Consider the following 27,423-nt stretch of genomic DNA (forward strand, 5'->3'; position numbering starts at 1 on the left):
CCTAAAGTTTCAGGATTTACATATTGCGAAATTGTCATTGTGAGGACCGGTTCACCTACCTTTCGGTGGGCTATTGATGTTGTACTTACGGCCACTGATTCCTAACATCCAAGGCTACCTACTCACAAAATTTGAGCATATTTGGAAACCTTGAACATGTTGAACCGCTCGACACAAGTGGTCACTGACCTCCGGCAAATATTCCAGCCGGTTCCGGTTATGAGGCCGGTGGTATTAGATTCATAACACCCATGTTTACTTGTCCCTAAAATTTCGTAGCATTCGAGGTTCAAAAAGTCAGTGAACCATTCAATGAAGTGTAAAACAGAGGTTCGGTTTTGGTCGTTGATGTGCCTAGGCTTCCAACGAACCAACAATTTGAACCATAAGCTACGGCTTGTAGCGTGTCTTGTTTTATAGTATCCATCTAAACCATCATTATTGACATTACGGTTGTAAGGATTCACATGTTAATATTTCAAGTCTAACGATATGCATATTTGTTAACGGATTATGTTAACGGTTTATCGTCCACATATTTTATGTGTCAAATTGCGCCTCCACAAGCGCATAATAATGGGTTATTTGATGTTGAATTTTATCTTTGAATAAGACATTAACTTCCACCTATATCCGCTTATATAAAGACCTTAATAGGTGATCTCATTTAGTCACTTTTGATGAGTCAGTCTCCCGTTGTTAGGGAGAGAGAAGAACAAGTTTGTTCAAACTTCAACGACTTGGTTTTGTCGTGGTTTGTCCCACTGTGCCTCATCATGTTCCTAATAGTCATATAAATGGAAGTGACGAGATCAAAGATACATGCTGCAACTATGCATGTAAGGATTGATGTCCGACAAATGGACATGTAGTCACTATTTGTTGGTGACGTGGTGACTCCACAAATGTGGTAGATGGTGTCACTAGGCCGTGACTCTTACGAAAGTGTAGAGAGACCACTTGGTTCGATAATACTTGTTGAATGCGAGTTATGGCACAACTTGATCTATGATCAATGATACTCACTCGTCTGTTTTCTTAGATGATGGTTATCATTGGGGGTCACCTCAATATCAATACTAATTCAAATGAAAGATCTCGAAGAATGACGATGTTGAATGAGTTTGATGTCGAATTATACATACTCAGTTGAAGTAAAATTCCAACATTGTAGATTGACCTATATGTAAAGTGATATCCGACAGGAATTGATGGTGATGATCGACCCATGTCGCCGCCACAACCTTCTGGAAAGCCATAGGATCTAGTTTTAACAAAGAGATAGGTAATTGGTCAGGTAATGCCAACACCGCAAATGTAAATCCTATCGATTATACCTTTGTTAGGCGTAGTGAGAAAGAGAAGAGTTTAGATTCACCTTATTGCGCAAACTCTCTAGCAAAACGCCTTGGAATCAAATATGAAACTTCTTGTTCTCATAATACCTTGTCAGTAGGTAGTTTCCAAAACAACTGAATTTGCAGCTTGTGGTCACATATCATCTCTATTAGGACTAAGTTAAGAGATGTAGATAAAGATCCTAAAATGGATTGGTTTTCACCTAATTCAAGTGCCTCCAGACCACGGAGTTCGATAACTTGATTAAGGTAGGGATAGTAAAATGAAGTGTGATGGACTCTTGATGAACTAAGAGCCAAATGCTTATTTCCAAAGCTCATTGCTCAAAACTCAGGGCTCACCACCCTGACAATGCAGGAGAATTCACTCGTAGACTTTTTATTGCATAGCCGGGATTGGATATCCCAGTAATTCCATGTTCATTTTGCATGAATGGATGAGCATGAGCGACAATTAAGCAGTTAAAGCTTATAACTAGGGCCCTTGTTACGTGTAAGTAATTTACCCATAATTGTTTGGGGACTGTCTGGGGATATGCAATATTGCATGCAGTTGTATCTTAGGAATGAAATGATCTTGAGAATACTAGGTCTCGAAAGTGATGACTGTTATTGATGATGTTGTTCATCGGTTGGGTTTGGCAACAAGGACTTTAAACTAATATCTACACGTATTCCATGAATCATCCGAAGTCATAAAAGACGTGTTTCCGCCGTATGAGCGATGATAAGTCTTAAGAGATGAAACTCTCCACATTTAAGTACGATATGTGTATGTATGTACTTGTTGTAATATACATGACTTGACACCTCATTTGATTTAAACTCATAAGGCCAAGATGATGACTGAGTGTGCACACACATATGTCAATGCTTGATCATAGCACGTTATGACATCAAATCCTATATCCCAACACAAAAGACACTTTAATGAAGTGATGTTAGAATCTGCCGAGATTCGTATGTCAAATTCCACGGGACCTATAGGGCAACTCACTTGTTGAAAATGGTGAATTTAGTATCATTGGAAAGATCTATGTGTCTACATTCCAGGAACACCAACCATTTGAAAATATCTATTATATTGAGTAAGTTATAGATGTTTTAGTAAAATAGGACGGATCTGTCCGGAAACTACAGCTGAGTCAACTTCGACCAAGATTTGTGATCAGCTCAGAACGAACTAGGTTGTGAACCATATATCACTGGAAAACCATGGGTGTCTACTTTTCATAACGTTTTACGGTTCATCCATACCTATTGTATCGAAGAAATTATGACTGTTTAAATGCTTGAAGGTCATACCACGTGTGAATTTGTTTTTCATTATAAACTCTTGTTTTGAGTTGTTATGCAATTCTCTTTCTTTTGATCTATGTACGGATAAGTGTACATGTTTGATTTAAGAATGCTTTGCGAGATTTGATATTCAAATCATTGACCCATTGCTACTTTTGAAGAATGTGAAGAGCGTTCGTTTACGCTATCTATCTAAACTCCAAGATTAAATTACTGATCAGGGGGGAGTTGTTTTGTAGACTTCAGGGGGAGTCTATTCCACATGCTATCTTCAATTGTAGTTGGTGTGTTGTGCCATTTTTCCCTTCGACCAAGTTTTTTTATTTTACCTAATAGGTTTTTGTTTTGATTGGCAAGGTTTTTACCGAGGCAACGGTTATGCACCATGACACATTAGGATCGCGATACAAATGGGGGTGTTGTAGGAGAATTACTCTCCGTAATCTTCCGGTGTATCTTGTCATAGTTAGTATATGTCAGTGTAAATAAGGAATGATATATAATCCCTTATTTAACCGGATACTCAATGTAATGCATATATATAAAGTCTCCTTATCAATGAATAAATATAATGGTTATCCCTATTTGATGTGTATTATATTCTTTGTAACAATTCATCACTATTTTTTTAACATTTTCACCCTATATATTTTTTTTTTGAATAGTCGGATACGTCACATCTATTAATAAATATTGATTTAAGTTATTTAAAAAAAATTTATGACAAATCGAATATAGTCATTCAAGCGTTATTGCATAATAAAAAAGTGGACGGGTTTGGCAAGATAGAACAGGTTTTTATCAAAAAAAAACAGTCAGGTTCGGTGCTCAAGTTGGAAAGAGCCTAAATGGGGAACATCCGTTCTCACTTCTCAGTTTCAAAAACTTGTTCACGATGATTGGAGTGAGGGAAATGAAGTGTTTAAACATAACTACGTGGATCAGACTTTGATTCTTAGATTGACAATGGCCAGCCATATGGACTTCAAGGCCCAACACAATAATATGGACTGTTGATGGCAATGGCTAGCGCACCATACATCCCTTAGACTTCCATTCTTAGTGCGTATTCCCAAAGCTTCCGAACGAAGGATCACAAACATGAAACACCTATTAGGGAGCTAGACATGTTATACTTGTAGAAGCCTCATGTTTTCCACCATTAAGAATTACATTTTTCTTAGCTTTATATCCAACTAGTCTTGTACCCGTGTGCTGTCATTGCACGAAATTGCATAAATTTGTGTTAAGTGTTTTTTTTTAAATGTAATCTTTTTATGTAGTTATGTTTAATATAAATGATAGTTTTAGCAAAACACATATGTTAAGTATTTGTATATTTACAATAATTGTCATGTGAGAATAATACTCTTGATGTTCACATTTTAATAATTTTCTTGACCGGGTGGTGGTTTTATAATAGTAGATGTAAGCTTAGTGACAACAAGCTCACGATGCCAAAATGGAGAAGTTTGAGGAAAAAATTGCTTGTATAAGCAAATACGAAAATACCTACTTGTGATCAACAAGTACCAACTCTTTCAATTTGTGCTTGCAACGATGTCGCCATCTGTTTTGCATTACTTAATAATCAGTCATTGTCCTTCGTGTTCCATCAAAGGTTTAAAGAATGATGGAGTTGGGATGAGGGTTTGCTTAAACAACCAGAAAGATTAGTTAGATTATTGGTAAACAAAACTCCATGTTAGATGGCATCATCTTGTACACTTTTAGGTCCATTGCCATGCATGTAAGTTATATATAACATTACTTAAGAACAAAATATGGCTGTTCTATTTCAATCTCTCGATTTGTGTATATAAGCAAACAAATTATTTCTCCAATCAATATCATAGGAGAAAATCTATTTAAAATGGTATGCAATGGAATATATATATATATATATATATATATATATATATATTCGGACGGAAGATATAAGATAATAAGAATTCAACTCTTGAGAGTGAAGTCAACAAAATAAACCCAAGCAAAACTTTGTCTTAGAGCCTCATCGATCGTGTGCAATTTAATTTCAAGTTTTCAACGCTAGTGTTCATTTCCAATTTCAACAGCCGTAAATTTGAACTTGTTACTAGTTTTTGAGTCAAGTACGCAAATAGAACATCTTTGTAATTTGCAGACTCAAAAATACATATTCAGAAGGGTAACCATACTTTGATATGCATATATCGTCCTATTAATGTTCCTAGGAATCCTTGCTATCCATAACTAGGCAACACCATTGGGGTCGCATGAAATTCAAGGTATAAAGTATTGTTTGTATTCTGATTATACTTGATTAAAAGTTTAAAACCTTATATGAGGTACAATTGACTTTCAAGTTTCTAAGGCCTAGTGAGATGAAATGCACCTAACTTGCCTGTTGGTTTTGGTTTTTGGTTATGACTTGACATATCTACGCACAGAATTTGTACAAAAACCAACATGCATGGCAATTACAAACCAACACCAAAAAAAAAGTGATATTTCTCTGGAAGTTCTTTCTTCTTCCATCTAAAGCCAAATTTTGTTTCCTGGATCTCAACGGCATCTTTGGTCAAAGATTATTGCTGCTACAGCTTCTTTCTTCTCTACATTTGTCCAACTGATAGCGATATAATCAGAAAAAAAAATCATTTCAAGTTAGTAGCTTACTTACAAGAGCCATCTTGGCATTCAAACTGAAAACTTTGAACCCCTAAAAATGAACTGTGAGTCACTAAGGCAAATTCAGAAACTACTCCAGGTCCATCATATTACAAAGAAATTGATGGAAGAGCCACAAAAACCGATATCATATATAATTATTCAAGGGAAAAGAAATGGCATGTCTAGAATTGATTTAGAGCACATCTAATCGTATATCTAGATAGTGAATTTTAATTTTCTAAACCTGCAGGTACTCTGAAAGTTGACGATATGAAGTACAAGTACATTTGGATTATATGCGATGAGTACTCCAATAAGCGCAACTCGATCTGGTCTCTCGTCCAATTTGTTGATGTAATGATTTTCAGTATATTAGTCAGCATGAAAACTGCTACTATTAGTACTATAGAAAATCAACAAGTCAGTCATAAAGAGAAAACAAAAAATAGCTTTTAATAAATGAACCAGATGATGAACATTTCTTTAATTTCTAAAATACTCTAAATATTGTCATCCACAAGCAATCAGAAGAAGCTGATGAGAGATCATAACAGCTCAAAACAACACACAGATTTGATGAAGGTTAGGTATATGGGAGTTGTCACAACATTATTCTGGAAAAAGAAAGAAATTATACTGATTAGCTTAATCAATAGTTCAATACCAACAGTCCAACACCGATAACAGAGCAAAACTGAAACCCAGTTCAATCTCAGTACCAAAATGCTGTAAATCCTGTAATTAACCTCAAACACTTATTTAAGCTAAATTATGTACACACCACCATATATAATCTGTCTTTGCTTTATAAGCTGCTGCCAAATCATCAATTAACTGGTCCTAATTGACACAATTATTCAAGAAATAACACAAGAATTTGGGTTTTCTTCTGCACTCTGCACATGGTAGTACCTCGTCATATGTGGATTATAATTTTGATAGGCTCGCACAAGGTCGGCAATTTGTTGATTCTGGTCTGGCTTTTTCTTATTTTCATCTTCCTTCTTAGCTCCTCCATCTTTCTTATCATCTTTCTTCTCTTCTTTCGCCGGCCCAACTGTCAGAATCTCAGTGTGCCAGTTACCTTTCCTCAACTTGCTTACCACATCAACTGGATCAATATTGCCAGTCACAGTTAACTTTCTCTCTTTCATGTCCATAGCAATGGAATCAATGCCTGCAAAAATGAAAGAACAGAGGAGAAACAGAGACATTAAGTATATGCAAACCTATTTGCGATGTATTAACATTCATGTTCACGAGACAAAGTCGATGATTGAAGCAATTATATCAAGCATATGAGCAAGTGAAAAACATGTTCATGTATATATTGTTTAGTTTGGTGTTACGAAAAGCGAAAAATCGAACACAAGATTAGAACTGTAAAATTAATTTCAATGGATTTGCATGAGCATAAATAGATTTCTAGAGCATACCAGCAAGGCCGGACACGGCTTTCAAAGCCTTCTGCTTCTCCTTGTCATCGTGCAAATCAAGTTTCAGCACCACCTTCTGCAACAAATCAAAGGCAAAAAAAACTTGTCATTAACAGTCATGACAGACAAGAAGCTAGTACATTGAGAAAATAATAAAACCAATGTCTATATCTGAAACGATCATATAAAAATTGGGTTATGGACTAACAAAATTAAGAAATGAAACTTAAGCATCAAGATTGGTTAAGGAAATTGCACCTTCATTTCTGAAGCTCTGACGAAGACTTGGGTAGTAAAATATTAGGACGAACTGATCTGAGATCAGCTATAAACAAAGAGGAAATCAGAGGGTATTTTTATTTACGAGGAAGAAGAAGAAGAAGAAGAAGAAGAAGAAGGGAGACTTTTCCTGAGGACTAAGTTTGTGTGGAAGCGGAGTGACCTATGACTCTGTGAGCCAAAGGGGGTTTAATATATAGAGGTAATAGAGCCAAACAACAAAAAGTCATGCACAAAAAGTTGACGAATGAGTCTGAGATATATTGATATCCAGGGCCTGGTAATAACTTGCTTGGCAAGGTAGCAACCAGGGTTGAAATGAATATGAGACTAGAATCCCTTTGGTTGGACCGAGTCATCGTCAATATTCTAATTGGGCGGTGTGCTTCCTCTTTGCCTGAAATGCTTCTGTAATTAGACCTACTTCCTGTGTCGTGTTTTACGTTTTGGTTGTGGAAGGGCAGAGCCATTTGGAGAGGTCACCATGTCCGGAAAAGTCGAGGAATGAGACTCTTCGGCTTTGGGGTTTGCCTTTTGTTACTATTGTTGTCATTTTTCAAAGAATTAAGACTTCTATAATTATTGTTGTTGTTAATATCATGAGCACGACTCTATTATGAGTTAACATCACCAGAAGAGAGGCAAGAGACTAGTGTAAGTGCGTGAATTTACTGAATTTGACAAATCGTCCGATAATTCAAATAAAATCACGTCCAAGTGTTCCATAAAAGTTTACAAGTTCATAGATCAATGGACTTGATTCTTCATTTAGCTCTATTAATCTATCTTCTACTTCTCTTTCTATAATTCCTCGAACAATAGCCGTCTAATTTCACAAGTAGGAAATAAGGATTTTCTAGGGGCTCGAACAATCACATCACTGTGCATGGTTGTCCTCTAATAATTTTGGGGTAAGTAGGCACGTAGTAGCTTGCATGAACGCCTCGTTCTTTTGGCTGTGTGGGGACTTTTCCTCGATATATTTTTCTCGTTTGCTTAAAATGTAACATAGTACGTGGTTAAAATCTAGCCACAACAATCGATGTTTCACAGCCTCTACCATACGTGTTCTAATCTAATGCTTATAGTTTCTATGTTCAAAGTAGAAAAGAGACCTTTGTTAAGACCCTGGGCCACAATTGATCGATTTGATCCGTATGGAAATAAACCATTTGAAGCAAAATTCAAGACCCAACTTCAACACTGAGGTCACGAAAGTGAAAACTCAGCATAAGATTTCTCGGAGAGAAAAAAAAAACAGGGTAAGAACTAGTATCCGGTTGATACTAACAAGTCTTCTACATGATTCAGGGCTTTCCTTAAAGAAAACTTCCCCTTGATTATGTCCCCACCATATTACTTAAATGCTCCAAACCCAAAATAATATTGAATTTTATTGACTCTGCAATTGCGATTTTGATGGCTACTGTCAGCTACTCCACATTTCCATTCTATATATCCTCACTAATTATATACATTTTGTGTATGTCCTAATCGAAACCAGTTAGGATAGCCAGAACGCCATCGACGTTTTATCCATCTATCATGAGCAGAGCACTTGTGTCATCTGCTAACCCAGTTTCAACCGTTTCATTATTTAACAGATCAAACTAATCATATAGACAGGAGTATGGTAATCATATAAACCCCACCCTAATATTCAAACATTTCCAGTACTTGGGTTTTAGTTTTTACTTGTACATGTCTTCAAGCTATCCTACTTGGGAAAACGAATGCCCAAATTTTCTAATCGGTGATTGGCATGCTTCAATATCATAATCCTTCAAGAAGCAGGTCAAAACAACACGAGTCACTTGATGTTGCCACAAAATGCTCGGATCGAATTTATTATGCTGAGTAACACTGACCGTATACAACTACAGCTCCATAGCTTCCTTTTATTCTTTGCCTATAACTAATCTTGCAACATTAACCAAGTAATGAACCTGTTACCAGTTGCATTTTACAATCTCTATCAGTGTCCTATCGATCCTGCAGCAATATCATAAGTTCACCAAGAGCTGATGCATTGTCAAAAGATGCAAAATTCGAGGGGTTATGAATCTTACGATGGACAATGCATAATTAAGGCAGCACTATTCCAGACTAAACCGCAGCTCCAGCCTTTAGTGATGACCCAACAATGGCTAGTGCCTCCTCAACTGAAGATGCATTCTGAAGCTTGGCTTTATCAACAAGAGGCTGGCTCCTTGCAAGTTTTGGAAGGAGTTGAAGTTCCTTAACAAGCAAAACGAGATTTTAGAATCATGCAGGGAATGGTAATACACTAATATCACAAATTTCTATTTTACATATGAAGTGTTTCAAACTTCAACCCAAATAATGCATGACAGTGAGTCCCCATATTGTCAGTAGTTTTCCTAGTTGGGTAGACATGTCACTGTCTCTTGTGATAACAGACAAAATTTCACCAATTTTTTGTCACATTGTATTGTGCTAAAACTAATCAGTGTAAGGCCATCTCCAATGGTGGGTTCAAAGCCTTGAATATAAACCTCTGTAGCCCTTTTGTCCATCTCCAATGGGGAGGTTGGGTTCTAAAACAAAAGAGTGAAATGAAGGCCTTAAGACCAAGGTTTGGTCTAAATATAGACCCTCACTTAAACCTTGGTGGCATGCTATTTGGATGAACAATGTTTTCCAAATGTCTAGATATAAACCTTACTATTAGAATTTAAAAAAATTATAGACCTTACTATTTGAATGAATAATGTCGTTCAAAGGTCTAAATTTCTAAACCATGGTCTATAATTAGACCCAACGATGGCCTAACTATTTTCCATTATCTTTTACTCTTCTATCTTACAGATATCCATAATTTGGACCTCCCTCCTAGGACAAGTTCTGGGAGCATTGGTTCTAGACCCAGCTCTGTTGTTTGTCTGACTTAAGAATTAAAAGATAATAAGAGAGTACCTCAGGGCTTCCACTTTCAACAAGAACACCTTTCAGTTTACCTGCAGTGGAGCAGCAATAATAAAATTAGAATATCAACAGTAATTCAACACACCAGCACATACGTACACAGAAACTATATATATTTACCCGAGTCTATCCAGAAGGTTGCAATCTTAGGATCAAAATTCCCAACTTCAACTGTCTCTCCAACTGTTGAAGAAAAAGAAAGTGGTGTAAAGTACAAAAATGAACTAACTGAGATCATCCAATAACAAAAAGAAGACATAACGTATTAAAAAAGTAAAATTTAAATAATAATAAACCATCGCATATGCTTACCATTGTCCCCATAAAATTGCCACCATATTTTCCTCGGGCTTCCTTCATACTCAAATACCCTCGAGTAGAAAGATGGAAGATAATCATATCTGGAACATTATTCAGTAACTCAGATCATCAACAATGAAGGTTTGGTACAAAGCAAACTCTAAAGCTTAATTAAGTCTAATTCTTTTAAGATACATGACTAGACTACAAAAATGGAGTCCAACTTACGTGTGAGTTTGTGCAGTCAGTAAGGCTTTAATGCAATGCTGTGCAGATCGACGAGCATGATCTACATGCTCAACCCGTGCTATACGATTGTACATCTGTTCAGTGGTAAGAGATATGCTTTTAATATTCAAACTAGGAATGACGTTTTGCATATAATTAAATAAAAAAATACCTTCAATGGGAAAGCTGCAACATCTCCAACTGCAAAGATTCCAGGTACACTTGTCCGGAACAGACCGTCAACCTTGGTTATAAAAGTGCAATTACAGATAGCAGATGAAGTATATAGATATCCTACTTATACTTCATAAGATTCTTGGCAGAAATAATAGTTTTGTTACTTTTGTAGTTTGAATGTTAAACATATGATGATATAAACATAGCACAACATAAAAGCCTACCTACACATGATTTACAATACTACTTGTATTTCTTACCCAAGGTTATAGTACTTAAATGTGCATGAGTCATAGTTCAATATACAGCTAAATGGATGTATACAGCTAACATGCTCAGGCAACAACTGTGGCGGCGTAAATTCAAAAGAGTACCTGTATACCACCAACATTGGAATCCAATCCCACTCTTTCAAAAGGGCCGACAGAAGGTTTTGCTCCTATACCAACAATTACCTGCAAAGGTGAAAAATGGAGAGAAACTTATTACAAGATGTACAGTGCAGCGTGACAGCCGAAAGTAGATAAACAAATAAATATATCAACTTACTGCATCTGCTTCTATACTGGATCCATCTTCAAGCTTGACACAAGTTGCACGTCCATTGGAACCAGCTTCTATATTTTTTAGTGAGGTACCCTGGCCCATAATTAATATGCTTAATCAGCCAGTTTCAATGAAAATTCTCAGATGCAACATAGGTACCAGAGAGAGGGAGAACCTTTAAGAATTTAACACCATTCTCTTTGTAGAATTCTTCATATCTCCGGGCAAGTGAAGGAGTAAACAGTCTTTGCATAAGATGGCCCTCTGGAAATACGATCTTCATAAACAGAGTTCAAGTAAGATCAGAGGTAGGAAACTATATGTGACAAGTTACAAAATTTAACAACTGTTTCACTTCCCGAATATGTTAACCACGTCCCAACTAACATAAAATGCAGCAATTGAACACATTACATACTGTTGTATCAAGTTTCCAACCAGCAGCTGCTGCTGCAACCTCCATACCAATATAACCACCACCGACAATGACCACCTTCTGTGCTTTCTCCTGAGAAATAATATGTAAAGGTTTAGAGAAAGGAAATAGCAGTACAGTTCCAAAAAAATCACAATATATATTCAAGAACAGAAGACAACCCCAGATACTTGCTTAACATAAGAATCGCTATACTCTTATTGAACAAACCAAACCTTGTACACAAACTTTACTGCAATTTGTATTTAAGTTTACGTTGGGCATTCAAATGTATAAATAATTCAAAGTGGTAAGACAAAGGATGAATGATCTATCATTTATTGAATTAATAAAATTTAGAATCCTAAGATAAAAATGCCTAAATATGAAAGCATACAGCATGAAAGTAGTACAATAGAGTTTTTTACTGGAAACAATATTCCAGTGTGAGAAGGCGCCTAAATTGCATTAAATAAATCAGGTTTTCTTTGAACTGCCTAAAGACAATCAAAGGCAGTACAGCTAATCCTCAGATAATATATGGTTCTGTGATGATGACAAACTTAAAACTTATTTCAGCCAAGCTTCATGCATTTGTTCAAAATTTCAGCATTAAGAAGCAGATACATCCTCGTATTTTCAAATGGGAAGTTACATTTTCACGTGCAACATGGACAGCACCAAATTTGAAGTAAGTTCGCTTGAAGTAAAAACAATTAAACTTACCAATGATGATATAAGGGCATCAGCATCAGCCACATCCCGGATATAATGAACACCAGGTAGGTTTCCTCCTATTTTCTCTGGCAGTCTGAAGAAATTATAGTCCATAAAGCCAGTTTGCCTCAAATTTTAAGCATGTATGAATGTATAATCTAAAAATACTCAGCATACATAGCAACTACTCAGTAAATGGAAAAGAATATCGAGGAGCACCTTGAGGCAGTGCATCCTGTAGCAATTATAAGTGATCCATACTTCAACAGTTTCCCTGAATCAGTAGTCAGGGTTTGCTTCTCGATGTCAACATTTGTAACCGGATCCTCATAGAACATCTATACAGAACATTTAAATGACACAACAACACTTGAACATCAATCACACTGGATACAAAAAGAATCTCACCAAAGCAGTTACAAGAATCAACTTACCTCTATCCCTTTCTCTTTATACCATTCAGGCGTCTGCCTCTCCCCACCAGATCCAACACATGTATGAAACCCCTACAACATTGTACTACATCATTTCCTACTCACATTCACTCAAAACCCCACACATTCAAATTCGATTTCAGCTAAACAAGCCTCATTACAAGAAAACTTACCGGCAAGCGAGCCGGCTTCTTATCCAATGGGAACAAATAGCCTTTAGTCAGAGCTGGACGCTCATACGGCGCATGAGCCTGTTCAAAAAAACAACACAACATTATCGCAATGTGACACCAACAACCAACCAAAGCAGCATTACGAAAAGCTCGGACAAATGTTTCACTACCTCTTTGGATACAATAGCCAGGCGCCCGTCGGCCATTCCATTCTCGACGAAAGTCCTGGCGGCGTAGCCAGCCGCATTGCCGCCGCCGACGATCACAAACCTGATTAAGAATTAGTTAAAACAGTTAGATTTCCAAAATGGGACGCGAAAATCAAAAGCACTAAGGAATGAGCGAATCACTAACTCGCGGTTTTCATTGGCAAAAGCTGAGGACGAAACGACGAAGCTTCGGCGGAAGGTGGAGAATCCGAGGGAAGCGGAGGATTGAGGGTGAGAGCGGAGAGGAAGGCCGGACTTGAAGGAGAGAGAGCTGGCGAGGGAGGCGGCCATGCGTCTGGGGAGTACTGTAGCTTGAGAAACAAGAAAGAGAGAGAGGGTTAGGGATTGAAGTGAGGATCGAAGTAGAAGAAGAAGAAATGAGAGTAGGATGTGAGTTTGAGTTTGAGTTTGAAGATGTCGGACCTGAAGACATTTTGGGGTTTGAGATTCGGGGGATTAAAGAAATTGAATAATTGGGTGGCGTGGTGGCTGTTGAAGAGGTCGAAAGGTCAGTGTGAAGCAGCTGTGATTGCTGTCTCGGACTCTCGGTTTTGCTACGGCATTTTCAGAGAGGTGGGTGACGCCCATTGGATGTCCTTACCATTTTGTTCGAGAAACTTCAAAACGACGTCGGTTCGCTTCGTATTGCAAGCTACATAGCACGGAAGCTTGGTTGGATGATCGATTCCCGCTTCGGAAGTGGAAGCGGGAGCGGAAGCGCGGGGAAGCGCGACGGAAGCGTGATTCCAAAAAAGGTGGGTTTGGAAGCGCGGCGGAAGCGTTGGCTTCCAAATTGGAAGCGCGACGGAAGCGTTGGCTTCCAAATTGGAAGCGCGGCGGAAGCGTTGACTTCCAAATTGGAAGGGTGATTCCTTCTCTACCTCTATTTCATCAATCAATGTCTTGAGACTCTTCTTGTCGTCTCATCTTCTTATTTATTTCGTTAAGCGGTTAAAGATGAATAACATCAATCAATCTAATATGTGTTAGAAATATGGGAAAGAGATATCAAGAAAATCTAGATGAGAGAGAGATATATAAAGAAGACAGAGAGTTGTGGAAAGATATGAAAAAAATCCATATGAGAGAGAGAGAGAGACAGAGGGAAGACGAACATTTTTTTTTATCAATTTCATCTAGTGATGTCTCTTTGACTTGCACGTGCCCAACACCTTCACACTATGTTGTACATTCTTTTGTTTGAATTTTGAAATGAAGCTTTAATAATGTTATAATTAAAGATAATCATGGATTAGAAAATAAGTCATTAATAGTGATTTAATTATTTTAATACTAGATAAAATAATTAAAATATAAAATATAAAAATATAATATATATATATATATATTATTCCGACGCTTCCAAAACGCACCCGCTTCCTTAATTTTTGGAAAAAAAACGCTTCCGCGTTTCCAAACGCTTCGCTTCCACGTACCCGCACCCGATTCCATGCAGCCTAGATTGCAAGTGCTAGAAAACTGTTGGTTTGATCAAAAAACAAAAAAAGGATCAAAAAACAAAAATATCTTGAGACGTCGTTTTCCTATTTGTAAGAACAAAAAATATAGGGAGATGGCATCAAAAACGGATTTTTTGGTTATCAAGGTATATATAAAGATGAAGTGAGATTTTCAGACTCTTGCCTTGATACGTTCTTGATTGTTATTGTTTTAAGGTCATATTCTATATAGTGTGCTTACGCAATACTATCGACTAGAGGTGGCAAACGACTGTGTTCATATCGGCCCATTTGCTTAAACATCAAGTTCGGTCCGGCCCATAACCCATGCGTATGTCGGGCCGGGCCCGTATCGGGTCAAGAAGCGGGTTGGTCCGACCCATTAACATTATAAGACACAATCACAATAAAAAAATATTATGTAATTAGAATATTTATTTTATATACCTATTTAGAATAGTAAAATAAATAAAATACTACAGCATATTATATAATTTTATTATTAAAACGTTATGTATGTCAAAACAATGATGTTTTCTTCACTATTTTGATAATATTTGTGAAATATTGTAGTTAAAATAATGAAATAATCAAGACATTTTAATTTAAAAGTTCTAATATTCAAGTCTAATAATGATAATTGTTTAAATATTTATATAAATAATATAAATTATGTGTTTAACGGGCCGGCCCATGAATTTATCGTGTCTGGGCCGTGCCAAACTCAAAACAGGCTCGGACCGGCCCCATGGGCTAAAATATCTCGGCCCAACTCATTACAATAATTGGTTCATGCTGGACCGACTTTTAACATGCTGGATCCATGCCGGGTTCGAGCTTTTCGGCTCATTTGCCAACTTTATTATCGACACTTTGTAATTTGTTCATGGAATTTTCAGCAGTCATAGAGTACTAATTTACGTGTCACGTTACTCATGGTCTTCCTCTAAAGCCATCTAAATATTAGGACTGGCCCTAAGTTTACCTTAAGGCTTCGCTTGTTTTGCGAAATTGAGGGTTTAAGGAAGTTCATTCCTTTCCAATATTTGGTATGCACAAAAAAAAATGAACTACATCCCTACTTGAGTTCCATTCCCATGGGAATTCCCAATGAACTAGTTTTCTTTATGAATACGAAACAAGGTCTAAGAGGTTGTATCATATCAATTTACCTTACACAATTATGCTCTTGCTTACAGTTGTATGGAACAACCTCTTAACAAGTTTCATATGATGTGAGTTTGCTGGTCAAAAGTAAGAGAAAATACGCACACTCACTTATTATGATAACATTTATATCTTCAAGTGACCATTGTCAGCTACTAAAATGCTACAATGAATTTTATGTGATGAGAACTCACCTGTATGCCACTGGACCAAATAATAGAGGCGAAAATGTGTTTTTTATTTTCTTTTTAAGAAATATACTTTGAAACTATACACCACTAAAATACTATTTGTGAATATTCTTACAATGATTTAGCTCTACCACTTCTAGGCCTAGCTAGTTGTGATGTCGTCTGATGTGAATCAAAAGACACATAGGGAGGTGGATCATATGATTCATATAACTGATATAAGGAATATATGTGAAAACCACAATCCACCATGAGGCTTGTCACGGGCTTAAATGCTCAATTTTTCATGGTCTCATGCAGCTACTTTCAGAATTTACATTTGTATGCAATTTCTGGCAGCCAAACGACTCAATATAGATTATTGAAAGTTATTACTCCTGAACTGAATGCTATTTACTCCTAAAGTCGTGGTATAGTAATATTTGATTAAGTTTCATGCTTGTACCATATTGCTATAGAAAGAGTTATTGCCTTGCATCCACATATTGTGCATGGTATGAATGAATTCATCACCCTGAAGTCTCAATACTTGCGTACAATACTTAATTAACTGCTTACGAGATGAATGCCACTAATTAGATAATGAGTTTTTTTCACCAACAGTCCTTCAATTCTGGTGTACCTACCAATGTGATACCTCAACTCTTAATCGTACCAATGTGATACCCAGACTCTAGTATTGCTATCATTGAAATACTTCCGTTAGTTTTTTTAAACTTTTCCGTTATCTTGGTGACGTGGCAGGTACGTGAGGCCCACAAAGAGGGTTAAAAGACAAAATTAACCTCATCTGAGAGGAGCAATGTTTTTCCCGCCCTTTACCTTGAGAAAGACACCCAACAATTCCAATTTTGGCGCCAATTTTCCCTCCCTACTCCTTAATTTGTGTCTCTTATCTAAACTAAAGAACTACCGCCAACCAGTCGATCACAATCTGATAAAACCTAGATCAATCTCATTTTCTATTTTTACCCTAGCACTTGTTAAACTAACAGAATAAATATAGAAATTTATTTTGAATTTCGTTAAGTTATGTGTTTCTATATTCTTATGAGATTGTGGAAATGAGATGTTCCATATAAATTTCTATATTTATTCTGTTAGTTTAACAAGTGCTAGGGTAAAAATAGAAAATGAGATTGATCTAGGTTTTATCAGATTGTGGTCGACTGGTTGGCGGTAGTTCTTTAGTTTAGATAAGAGACACAAATTAAGGAGTAGGGAGGGAAAATTGGCGCCAAAATTGGAATTGTTGGGTGTCTTTCTCAAAGTAAAGGGCGGGAAAAACATTGCTCCTCTCATATGAGGTTAATTTTGTCTTTTAACCCTCTTTGTGGGCCTCACGTACCTACCACGTCACTAAGATAACGGAAAAGTTTAAAAAAACTAACGGAAGTACTTCAATGATAGCAATACTAGAGTCTGGGTATCACATTGGTACGATTAAGAGTTGAGGTATCACATTGGTAGATACACCAGAGTTGAGGGACTGTTGGTGAAAAAAACTCTTAGATAATAGAACTTGGTTGGTGGGATTGGTCCAGGGAGATAAAACTCATAAAAAGTGGCATACATGAATGCCACTAATTACATCATTGAGGTTTCTATGCCCCAATCTGCGGTTGTAACCTTTTTCACTTTCGGTTGGTACTTGGTAGTTAAACTTTTATGCATCTTATCTTTTAACACTTTACCTATTAATTGTTGATTGTTGAAAACCAATTAGAAGACCAATTAGCTGCGCTAGTATACAGAACCCAAACGATCTGGGATTCATGGAAGTGATAGAACCCTACTGAACTTACATATCATTGCTCAGAAAACCCCTAATTAAGTAGCCTACATGAGAAAGAAGCAAGGAACAACGAGAAAATCAAGAACAAGTGATCCTCTAATTTCAAACAAAAAGAGAAAGTACTAACTTAGTTGGTTTATGTACATTTCCTCTTCCGGTTAGAGTTTCTGTACTCGTAATTAAACACCCCAAATAACTACTTTTTGCAAAGCATCAGCTCAATCTTCTTAATCGATCAATAGCTGAAGCTATTAGACATACATAGTCAATCCTACTCAAAACCAAACCCTTCTTCAATTCTATAACTATACTACTACATATAGTGCAGCACCAAAAGAATTCCAACCACGTCGCTCAATCAATTATACTCCAATTTTCACATCATGGGTGGAGTGCCTTTACCACCTTGGTCCAAAACCTCAAGCACCTCCATTCTGCTCCTGACAGCCCTATGGAACAGCTCCCTTATCTGCTGCTGCAGAGGCACCAACCCTTCTTCCATCCTCCTACAAATCTCCGCCAGCTCCACCACCTGCGCCGCCACATCCTCCATTCTCTCCGTCTCTACGGGGAACTGAAAACTATCCGCAAACTCGATCAGAGACTGCCCCAGCTTCTCCATCTTCTGCATCTCCTCCATCAGCCCCGCCGTGCACTTCTTCTCCTTCTTCTTCCACTCCTCCGCTATCTTGTCCTGCAAGCCAATCAGCGACTGCGCCCAAACCAAGTTCCTCGGCAGCGGAAAATGCGTCATCAGCCCCGTCCGCTCCTGGCACGGCACGGCCGTCACCAATATCCACATTACAAACAACATTATAGTACTCATAATATACACCGGCTGCACCAAACTCGACGTCTCATTCCCTCTCGGCGCCACCAGGTTCATCGACATAGCCTGAATCTGCTTCGCCGCCGACCACCCCTTCGACATCCCCCAAGACAAAGCCCTGAAGTGCCCCGCCGCCCGGTCCTTATTCGGCCCCGAAACTCCGGTCCTCCTCCCAAACGACCACGTCCTCTCCGTCGCCTTATTCGTCTGCCCTTCTTTATCCTCAATCGCCATCGCCGTCACCAGCGAATTCAACGCCTTCCTAGCTCTCCTTACCTGCCCCTCTCCGATCGGCCGCTGCTCTAATGCCTTAACCGCAATCTCAGCCAGCTTCTGGAAATGCCTCACCGACTCAACCCCACTAGACACAGCATTGCAGATATCCAAAGCCTTAACAACTCTGTCGAGGAACTCCGGAACCAAGCGGTCGAGCGGAGGCTTGGTGATCTGGGTCGGGTCGCGGCCCATGAGGACGACAGCCTTGAACTCGGCCTCACAGCAGAGGAAAACATCTAGAAGGTTCCGAATCCATGCAATGGAGAGGAAAGGCTCGGAGGGGTGGTCTTCGGAAGGAGATAGTAGGTCGTGGAAGCGGTCAGCTACGTGTTTCTGGAAGTGTTCGAGGTCTTCGAGCTCCTGGTCGTGGCCGCCTTCCATGGAGACGACCTGGTTTCGCCGGATGCTGATCCGGTTAAGAAAGGAGCTCTGGTTGTCGGTTGCCACCATTTTTTCGTGATTTGAATCCTTTGAGATAATAGTGTGATAAAATTGAAAGAGGAGAGGTGAGGGATGAAAGAGGTCGGTTGGTTTTTGGCGGTTATATATGAGAGCGAATTTAATGGGTCATAAGCTTGTCGGGACGAGACCATTTCCTACTTCTGTTTGTGGACGCTGACTAGGGGATGTTGTTTTTCCGGGACTGTCCTCTGTTGGCTGTTGTAATTACGAGCTATATTGAGTCTTGTTCACCTGATCACCTAGTGAGCAAGGAGAATTTGGACACCTACCGTTAGATTAGCCTTCTTTCAATCCATGGGCTACAATATAATGAGACTAATTCAATTACTTGGAGTATTTTATCATCACAAGTTCACAACCCAAAGGAACAAAGCAACTTTTTTTTTTGGTCAAGAAGGAACAAAGCAACCTGTGATTGAGAAAAGCTGCAAACCCCATTTCAAACGTGCAGGCAAACTAGTGATCGAAGAAGAATAGAAGATCCCACAAATTTGAAGACCCAATCTTTCTAATAGCCTCAGGTGTTTTGTTATCCAGAATCAAAGACCCATATAAAACCCCCGTCTTTGTTCCCTCTTCCTCTTATTCTGTTACAATCTTCACCGCCTCACCATCCCAATCTCACAAACCACTATCCCCACCTCTCATTTTCTTGAACTCCACAATTAACACACGTTGAAAACCTTCATGAAAAGCAAGGAGCCTCTCTACTTCGGGTGGTAACCCAACCTTATACCAGTGATACCCAAAGGCGGATCCAAGAATTAAAGCTAATTTATAAAAAAAAAATTGCCAATGTTGTTTTTGGTGTTTACTTTGATCAAAAATGATATATCAATACAATATTAAACCATGTTTTCTTAAAAGAGAGAAAACAAATGGAGCGAAGAAAACAAGAAGTTTTCCTACCAAGTGAAAAAGAAAAAGTAGAAGAATAAGGTAATAAATGAAGAAATAGTAAAAGAAGATTGATTGGAGGATTCGAACCCAAGTGTCAACTATATACACACACACTAAATAAAACAATTAAATAGAATAACTAAGATTACAAGTACAAATAAAACAATTTGACATATAGGTCTGCCCTTGGTGATACCACATACCTAGATCAAGTGATCAACCCACCAAAACAAAAGCAAGATGGTGACTGGTGAGAGTTACAATTTAGAAGGTCAAGTGAGGATGAAAGCTTGATTAGGAACTAAGTTCACTGGGAGATAATAGAGATCACTGGTGCCCAGTTTCTTTGATTGAAGATTCAGACCCATTTTCAGCTTTTGGGTTTCAATAAAAATGATCACCTAAGACAGTAATTAAAACTGACTAAGAGTTTTAGTCTCATTATATCTCATCCATAGTTGTCCAAATTCTTCTTGGTCACCTAGTGACCGACTGATATTAATCATGCCTCAGAGAAGTTTCTACATGTATTACAGTTTTATTTTATGAATTGTATATGGTTCTATGTCAACGTGAGCTCTGCTCGGTTTACGTTTCGAGCTAAATCTATTTATAGGCTTCTTTACAAAAATAATAATAATTAGTCTTTGAGTTTAGTGTGTTTTACTACAGGCAAATGTCATGCTAAAACATCTAATTTGTTGTTAATAAAGGAGGTATCGAGGGATAACATAATTTTATTACTGATACTGTAGAATGATAGATGTTGCATTTTCCTTATCATGAGAGTTGTATGGAGTATAATAATTAATAGAAAATTATTTAGTGGTATAAACCACATTTAAATTAACTAAAAACTCACTTTTCATATTTCTTATAAGACATAAGCCTAAATTCAAATAATAAGTAAAACAAAACTAATTAATTAATGCACAAATAATAAAAATATCCATATTTTCGTAAAAATTACCAAATATCACTCATAGATCTAAAAAATTTATTTCTCTTCATTTTTTAGTTTTTTTGGCAAATTTAAATTTTCCGACCAAACCACCGGCAATTTGGAGGTGTGCCAATATATGAAGTTGTTTTTTATGTCATGGGCTTTCATTTAAGTATCATATTGCATATGTTTTAAGAAATTTTAGAATTTCGAATTTTACTCATTAAAAACGACAGTAGCAGTTAGTTTCTCAGTCGACAGTACCAGCTATGTTTATAGTCGACAGTAGCAGGTAACTTCCAAGTTGACAGTAGCAGGTGTCTTCTAAGTCGACAGTAGCAGGTGTCTTATAAGTTGACAATAGCAGATAACATCTCTATTGATAATATGGTTCAAAGAGGAGTAAAAAAGTAAAATATTTTATGACATGTGGCAATTTGCCATCATTTGGTTATTATTTGTAAATTTTAGTCTTTATTTATTTATCAAATTAAGTAGTGAGTTATTTATAAACTAAATTGTTGTCTGATACTTTTGAGTAGTTTGTTAAATAATTAATGGTTACATAATGAATTTTATGTTGTGACACCCCTCGATTATTTAATTATTAATTATAATCTTGGGTTCAACCACTTATTGACTGCAAATTTTTTACTAATTAATCATATATATATATAATATTGTGATGGTTACTGCCTGATAAGCCTAGCTCCTAAGATTAAATTTTCTCGTATTTGAACATCCTCATCAACTACAGAAAATTACCACAAATGCTTACATTTTCCATAAACAATGGTAGATTCGAAATTTAAGCTTCAAACAAGGGCAACAGCGTTGCCATCCATTGATCTAGAAAGAGAAACTCCAGTCAGCAAAAGAAAAAACCAATTCATTGCGGCAGACACGCGCGATGTATCCTCGTGACGTATAATGAAAGTCATCGTATGTCAAATCCCACCGGAATACTAGGAAAAACTCAAACCCTTGCTTTGACCACTTCTCCTTCTTCATCATCTCTTCTGCTCTTGCTCATTCGCGATTCTCTACAGTGCTTCTGCAATAGTTACGTTAATGACGACTATGACGTAGCATTCTCTCTTGAAACATTGACTTGTTGATATTATTAAGGCAAAAAAGTCGATTTGCACTACAAATTTTGTCATAATTATCAATTTTCACCATGAACTTGCATTTGAGTCAATTTACCTCCTAAATTTGGTAAAAATTGCCGATTTGCACCATATCCGTTAAATTTAATGTTTTTCATCCAATTTTAAGTCACATGTCACGCATTTAAGGGGCAATATTGTCATTATATATGTATTCATATTTAATAATTAAATAATTTAAGAAAATTACTTAAGATGAACATTTGTTATAATTTTTTTTTTCGAAACATGTTATTGATTTATATATTTATTATTTTACGTGATATAGTATGTTAAAATATATTAGAAAAATATAAATAAATACATTGAAAATTAAAAATAAATGTGTGTTCTGGGATAGTTACTATTCTACCATTGTTTGTGTCTTAGCCTTATTAAGTTTCTTATTAGAGATAGATTCGCATCTCTATAATAGATTAAGACTTTAAATCATACGGGATTGTAGTTATGTAATGCATATATATATATGCCACATTATCAATAATTAAATGGTTATGTTTTGTTCCATTACGTCGTTATTATTCTCGTTTCGTTCCTCCTCCAACAATGTGTACAACTGTACATATATATATATATATATATATATACACAACACACTATATTTGAATGGGTGAATATGTTGAATATATAATTTGAAGTAGGGTTAAGTATGTAGAAAAAATATGTAAATAAATAATTTGATTAAAAAATAATCCTCCTTTTAGAGAATATTTGTATTTGTTTTAAGAAAATTATAAATAGAAAATGACAACATTACCCCTCATATGCATGACATTTGACGCAAAATTGAATGAAAACAGTTAAATTTAACGGATTGGGTGCAAATCGACAATTTTTACCAAGTTTATGAGGTAAATTGATTCAAATACAAGTTTGAGGTGCAAATTGACAATTTTAGCCAAATTTGAAGTGTATTTTGGCAATTTTGCTTATTATTAAATGTCCTTTCATCAATAGGCTATCTTTGATATAGCTACTATTTTGAGTTGGTTTGTTTTTGAACCGGCATGGTTGAAAGAAGAACGATACAGCTAGTAAGAAAAACGATTAGATTGTTTAAACTTCAATGAACACCATGCCAGATCAAATTAATTGGTGACAAACTCAAGAGACGTGGGAATAACAAATAAACCGGCCTCAAAGTAAAAATAGATGGTTTGTAGAAGACTCGCTTCTTCATCATCATATATTCCTATGACCATGGCAATCGCTTTGGATCTAAAACTGTGTGTACATTAAGATAAATATGATGTGATTAATAGAGTATTGACAATGGATCGAATACCATGCATGTAAGAAATTCATTGATCAAACTCATTTAGATAATTAAGGATTAATTCATTAGACTAAGACTACTCCCACTTGTGTCACTAACCACCCAACCATATATAAAACGTACGACATTAGCCTCCTAGAATAATTTATTGTACGTCTTGTTTATAATCTGATGTTTGAGAGATTAGACGTTAGCATAATGTCAAGCATATTATACAGTTCTAATGACTTTGTGTGTGTATTTCAAACTGTACATGTCACAAGAACCGCTGAACCAGCATATATACATAATTAATCGTAGACTCGGTCAGTCATGATGCTCGTAATAACTCGGTCGCTCCCATCACATATCGGGGAAGTCGAGAGAGAGAGAGAGAGAGAGACGTAACGCTCCAAGCCATTACTGAAAGCTATGGCCCTATAGGTGCATGTTAGTCTTATAGATTACAACTGAACATTATGATCGAGTTCGAGTGTGTTAGGTTCAAGCTCAAAACCAAACTCGGCTAGCTACGATGATTATTCAAACTGTTTTATCTTCTTTCTGATTCAGAACTTAACATTAATTTGTGTTCTTAACTAGTTAAAGGTTAAAAAATATAATCAATGTAGTTGAATAAACAACAATAATTGCTTTAAATTTACCAGCTTTTTACATGTGCGAAGTAACTTTCCTCATTTCTCTCACTAGTTTTGTTCTGATATTTAATAACAATTCGTTACTTTCGAAAGGTATGCATGTACGGAAGAAAATCTGCTGTCCTCATTTTTCCGTCTCTCCCTCCACTCATTTATGGACAGGTGTGTATTTCAGTCCAGCTCATATAATAGCCATCTAACTCCGTTAACTAGATTACCAAAAAACATTACTCCGTTAACTAAACATGAAGGAAATTCAGGATGACAAAAAACAAAAATAATTAACAACCATATAAGTTTGATGTCTAATAGGGATCATGTTCTTTCCCAAGCCGATAAAATGGTGGTAATCTAGATTTGGGAAGTTTGGGCCAATTTGAATAATTGATCAAGATGTTTAGAAAATTTCTAGGTGGGTTGGTGGTACATGTAGTCTATGAAATTGATTAGTTTTGCCCAATTTAAAATGTCAAAATTATGGGTTCATCCTTTTTGGTCTGGGCTCATCAACCTTCTCTTTGAATAGGTGTAATGGTCCGAGACTTCTGACTAGTTCTATTACTAAAATCAGTCCTTTGTTGAACCATCTCCATTAAGGATAGTGCCGCACCAGCCACTTCATCACGATCCAAGTCCTTGAGGTCATTGGAGTCGACACAGTCCAAGTTCCCTATTATCATTGATGAACCGTACATTTTACTCATTAATGGAGATCGTAGTCATCATACTCGTGAAAAATCAAGTTTACTGGATCAAGACAATCTAACTTATGAGTCATGAACCCAGATTTTACTCATGAACCCATATCAATCGATCATATCCATGAACCTGATCTCAATAAGATCACTCATGAATCTAATCATAATCAAATATGATGATATCACTCATGAACTCAATACTAATCATATCAAAATGTCCCAAATGGGCAAAAGTCAGAAAAGAGCACCCTGGATATGGAGAAGAATCCTTGTCGTATTGCCAATGATAATTAATTTTCATCATATCTTTAATTTGATTTTTTATAATAAATCTGTAGACACATGAAATTTAATGAAGTAAATTATCTTCGTTAAATAATTAAATTGACCAAGAGCCTGACAAAATTGCACACGTGGCCAAAAGTCAACAAAGTCGGTGTGGATCCGAAAACTCACGTCAGCACATAAATGGATGGTCGTAATCGAAACTACGTGATTCCGACGTAAATCCGAAAATTGAATGTCATTAACGATTTGAAATGGTAATCGGACATTTGATTAAATTAATAAATTATTTAACGGTTATAATTAAGTCAATTATTTTCTGTTTAATTTAGTTATGAGAATAACTAATTTTATATTAATCGGAAATACATATTTATTTAATTATACAATTAAAGAAATTTATTATTTTAGTGTCATTAAAATATTCTACAAAATACAAACTTTGACACTATAAATACCCCTTTCAACATGAAGAGAGTGGACTGGAGAAGAAGAGAGAAAATCACTTGAGCAAGATCACTCTCGACAAATCCCGAAGTCTCTCAAGTCCACGAAGATCATCAAATCCACGAAGAATCGTCAAGCCACCAAATCGCTCGTTCTTCATCAAATCCAAATCCAAACTCAAGTCCACGAAGAATCATCAAGCCGCCAAATCGCTCGTTCTTCAAATCCAAATCCAAATCCAAACTCAAGTCCACGAAGAATCATCAAGCGGTTAAATCGCTCGTTCTTCATCAAATCCAAATCAAACTCAAACTATCAAGATCACGTGCACGTCACCCTTGAGCCAAGTCATATACGGAGATAGAATCAGAGGAGTTCACAAAGATTGTAACCCCGCGCTTGATATTCAATAAATTACACTTTATTTGTACACATGTCTGCATTTTCTTACTTGTTTTCAGATTATCGTTCTACAAATTGGCACGCCCAGTGGGACATTTTGGCCTCTCATCTCCTTCTCCGAAAAAATCTTTCGTTTGTGCGATGGCTTCCAAGAACAACCAAGCCGTTCCATTGAAGAAATCCAAGTCCACAGCCGGGAGGTTAAGCGGAGAGGCCGAACCGGTCAAGAAATCCAAACGAGCATTCTCCAAATCAAAGTGCATACTTCAAGCTACGCTTCCGGCACGCGACGACGACATGTCTGCAGCTCGACTTGAAGTGGGGGCATTTGTAGACACATGAAATTTAATGAAGTAAATTATCTTCGTTAAATAATTAAATTGACCAAGAGCCCGACAAAATTGCACACGTGGCCAAAAGTCAACAAAGTTTGTGCGGATCTGAAAACTCGTGTCAGCACATAAATTGATGATCGTAATCGCAACTACGTGATTCTGACGTAAATCTAAAAATTGAATGTTTTTTATAATAAATCATTACAGATTAACAGAGTAAAATGTCTGAGCTGGAGTGGAGGTACATGTGTCAAATGGTTAATGGAGGGACAGGAACAGGGACAGGAAAATAGGGACAACAGATTTTCTTCCTTCACGTACATAGTTCTTAACAAACTAAATTCCCGTACTTAATCGAAATGATCATTACACCCTTATGAGATGCAGTGTACTACTAGAGGGTTCTAGTACTAGCTTGCACCTACTCTGTTCAAACACATGTCCGTTATGGCTCATGAATTTTGGGGTTGATGGGCTTGAGGGCACTATCAAGTATCAAGTGAAGCCTTCCCCGGAAGTAATGGTCCGCTAACTAATTTGACGGGTTGGTACGTTTCAGTGAGAAAACAAAGTTAGTTGCAAAGTGATCTTAAACTAACACTTGCTTAAAAATGACTAATGTAGATGATGACGAATTGCATCAATGAAAACAGATCCCTGTCACCATCCCTCGCTATATATAGCTTATCTAGCTATATCCAAAAGTTCCAAAACGTTACTTCAAAATTTTCACAAAAATAAATACCAGAGTTACGTTCTAACTATTTGCATTAATTCAACTAGTATTGTATCACAAGCCTCTAGCTCATGCATGTGCTTCTAAGGCCAAACTGTTTATAGACTTCAACTGCCATATATATGAAACTAGGAAAGTATGAAACGAGACTAGCTAATTAAGTGAGAGTCATGAATGTGCCTGGTAGTTTCAGACAATATTATTTGCGAGAAATACGGAGAGAATTGTAAATGTAATAACCCTAA

At 36.8% G+C, this 27,423-nt stretch overlaps 3 protein-coding genes across 7 annotated transcripts; all 3 read right to left on the bottom strand.

The window, feature by feature from the left end:
- Positions 1 to 4,948: 4,948 nt before the first annotated feature.
- Positions 4,949 to 7,197, bottom strand: LOC126794522 (heavy metal-associated isoprenylated plant protein 39-like). 5 transcript variants are annotated; one of them, XR_007672154.1, is made up of 5 exons: positions 7,004 to 7,197; positions 6,746 to 6,821; positions 6,222 to 6,486; positions 5,554 to 5,712; positions 4,949 to 5,265 (listed from the first exon to the last, which is right to left on the bottom strand). XR_007672154.1 is itself a non-coding variant. In XM_050521266.1 (4 exons), the coding sequence occupies exons 1-4, from the start codon at positions 7,007 to 7,009 to the stop codon at positions 5,202 to 5,204; spliced, it is 411 nt and encodes a 136-aa protein (XP_050377223.1). In that variant the 5' UTR covers positions 7,010 to 7,197; the 3' UTR covers positions 4,957 to 5,201. The 5 variants fall into 5 exon arrangements, 4 of the variants coding, with proteins under 4 accessions (XP_050377223.1, XP_050377225.1, XP_050377226.1 ...); XM_050521266.1 differs by lacking the exon at positions 5,554 to 5,712 and having other exon boundaries at positions 4,957 to 5,265; XM_050521268.1 differs by lacking the exon at positions 4,949 to 5,265 and having other exon boundaries at positions 5,296 to 5,712.
- Positions 7,198 to 8,844: 1,647 nt separating this feature from the next.
- On the bottom strand, positions 8,845 to 13,704 carry LOC126793094 (monodehydroascorbate reductase, chloroplastic/mitochondrial). The gene is made up of 17 exons (XM_050519524.1): positions 13,593 to 13,704; positions 13,315 to 13,480; positions 13,131 to 13,230; positions 12,961 to 13,038; positions 12,788 to 12,859; positions 12,573 to 12,691; positions 12,363 to 12,447; positions 11,640 to 11,729; positions 11,397 to 11,498; positions 11,225 to 11,314; positions 11,050 to 11,130; positions 10,671 to 10,742; positions 10,499 to 10,593; positions 10,283 to 10,371; positions 10,091 to 10,153; positions 9,962 to 10,002; positions 8,845 to 9,262 (listed from the first exon to the last, which is right to left on the bottom strand). Exons 1-17 carry the CDS (start codon positions 13,600 to 13,602, stop codon positions 9,131 to 9,133), a joined length of 1,485 nt encoding a protein of 494 aa, XP_050375481.1. The 5' UTR covers positions 13,603 to 13,704; the 3' UTR covers positions 8,845 to 9,130.
- A 4,190-nt stretch (positions 13,705 to 17,894) lies between these two features.
- LOC126794898 (protein ROH1) lies at positions 17,895 to 19,381 on the bottom strand. Its single transcript, XM_050521694.1, has one exon. The coding sequence runs from the start codon at positions 19,335 to 19,337 to the stop codon at positions 18,159 to 18,161; it is 1,179 nt and encodes a 392-aa protein (XP_050377651.1). The 5' UTR covers positions 19,338 to 19,381; the 3' UTR covers positions 17,895 to 18,158.
- Between the last annotated feature and the right edge of the window lie 8,042 nt (positions 19,382 to 27,423).

The sequence above is a fragment of the Argentina anserina genome, chromosome 5 (genome assembly GCF_933775445.1).
Source record: "Argentina anserina chromosome 5, drPotAnse1.1, whole genome shotgun sequence".
NCBI lineage: Eukaryota > Viridiplantae > Streptophyta > Magnoliopsida > Rosales > Rosaceae > Argentina > Argentina anserina.

What these genes read in the sequence shown, in the direction of transcription:
- LOC126794522 (XM_050521266.1), bottom strand. An exon ending in AGCCGTGTCCGGCCTTGCTG is followed by an intron (nt 6,487 to 6,745) that starts GTATGCTCTAGA and finishes TCATTTTTGCAG; the next exon opens with GCATTGATTCCATTGCTATG. An exon ending in TATAATCCACATATGACGAG is followed by an intron (nt 5,266 to 6,221) that starts GTACTACCATGT and finishes TATCGCTATCAG; the next exon opens with TTGGACAAATGTAGAGAAGA.
- LOC126793094 (XM_050519524.1), bottom strand. An exon ending in TTGCAGCTTTCCCATTGAAG is followed by an intron (nt 10,594 to 10,670) that starts GTATTTTTTTAT and finishes ACCACTGAACAG; the next exon opens with ATGTACAATCGTATAGCACG. An exon ending in AACCTTCTGGATAGACTCGG is followed by an intron (nt 10,003 to 10,090) that starts GTAAATATATAT and finishes GCTCCACTGCAG; the next exon opens with GTAAACTGAAAGGTGTTCTT.
- LOC126794898 (XM_050521694.1), bottom strand. Translation starts at nt 19,337, where the DNA reads ATGGTGGCAACCGACAACCAGAGCTCCTTTCTTAACCGGATCAGCATC.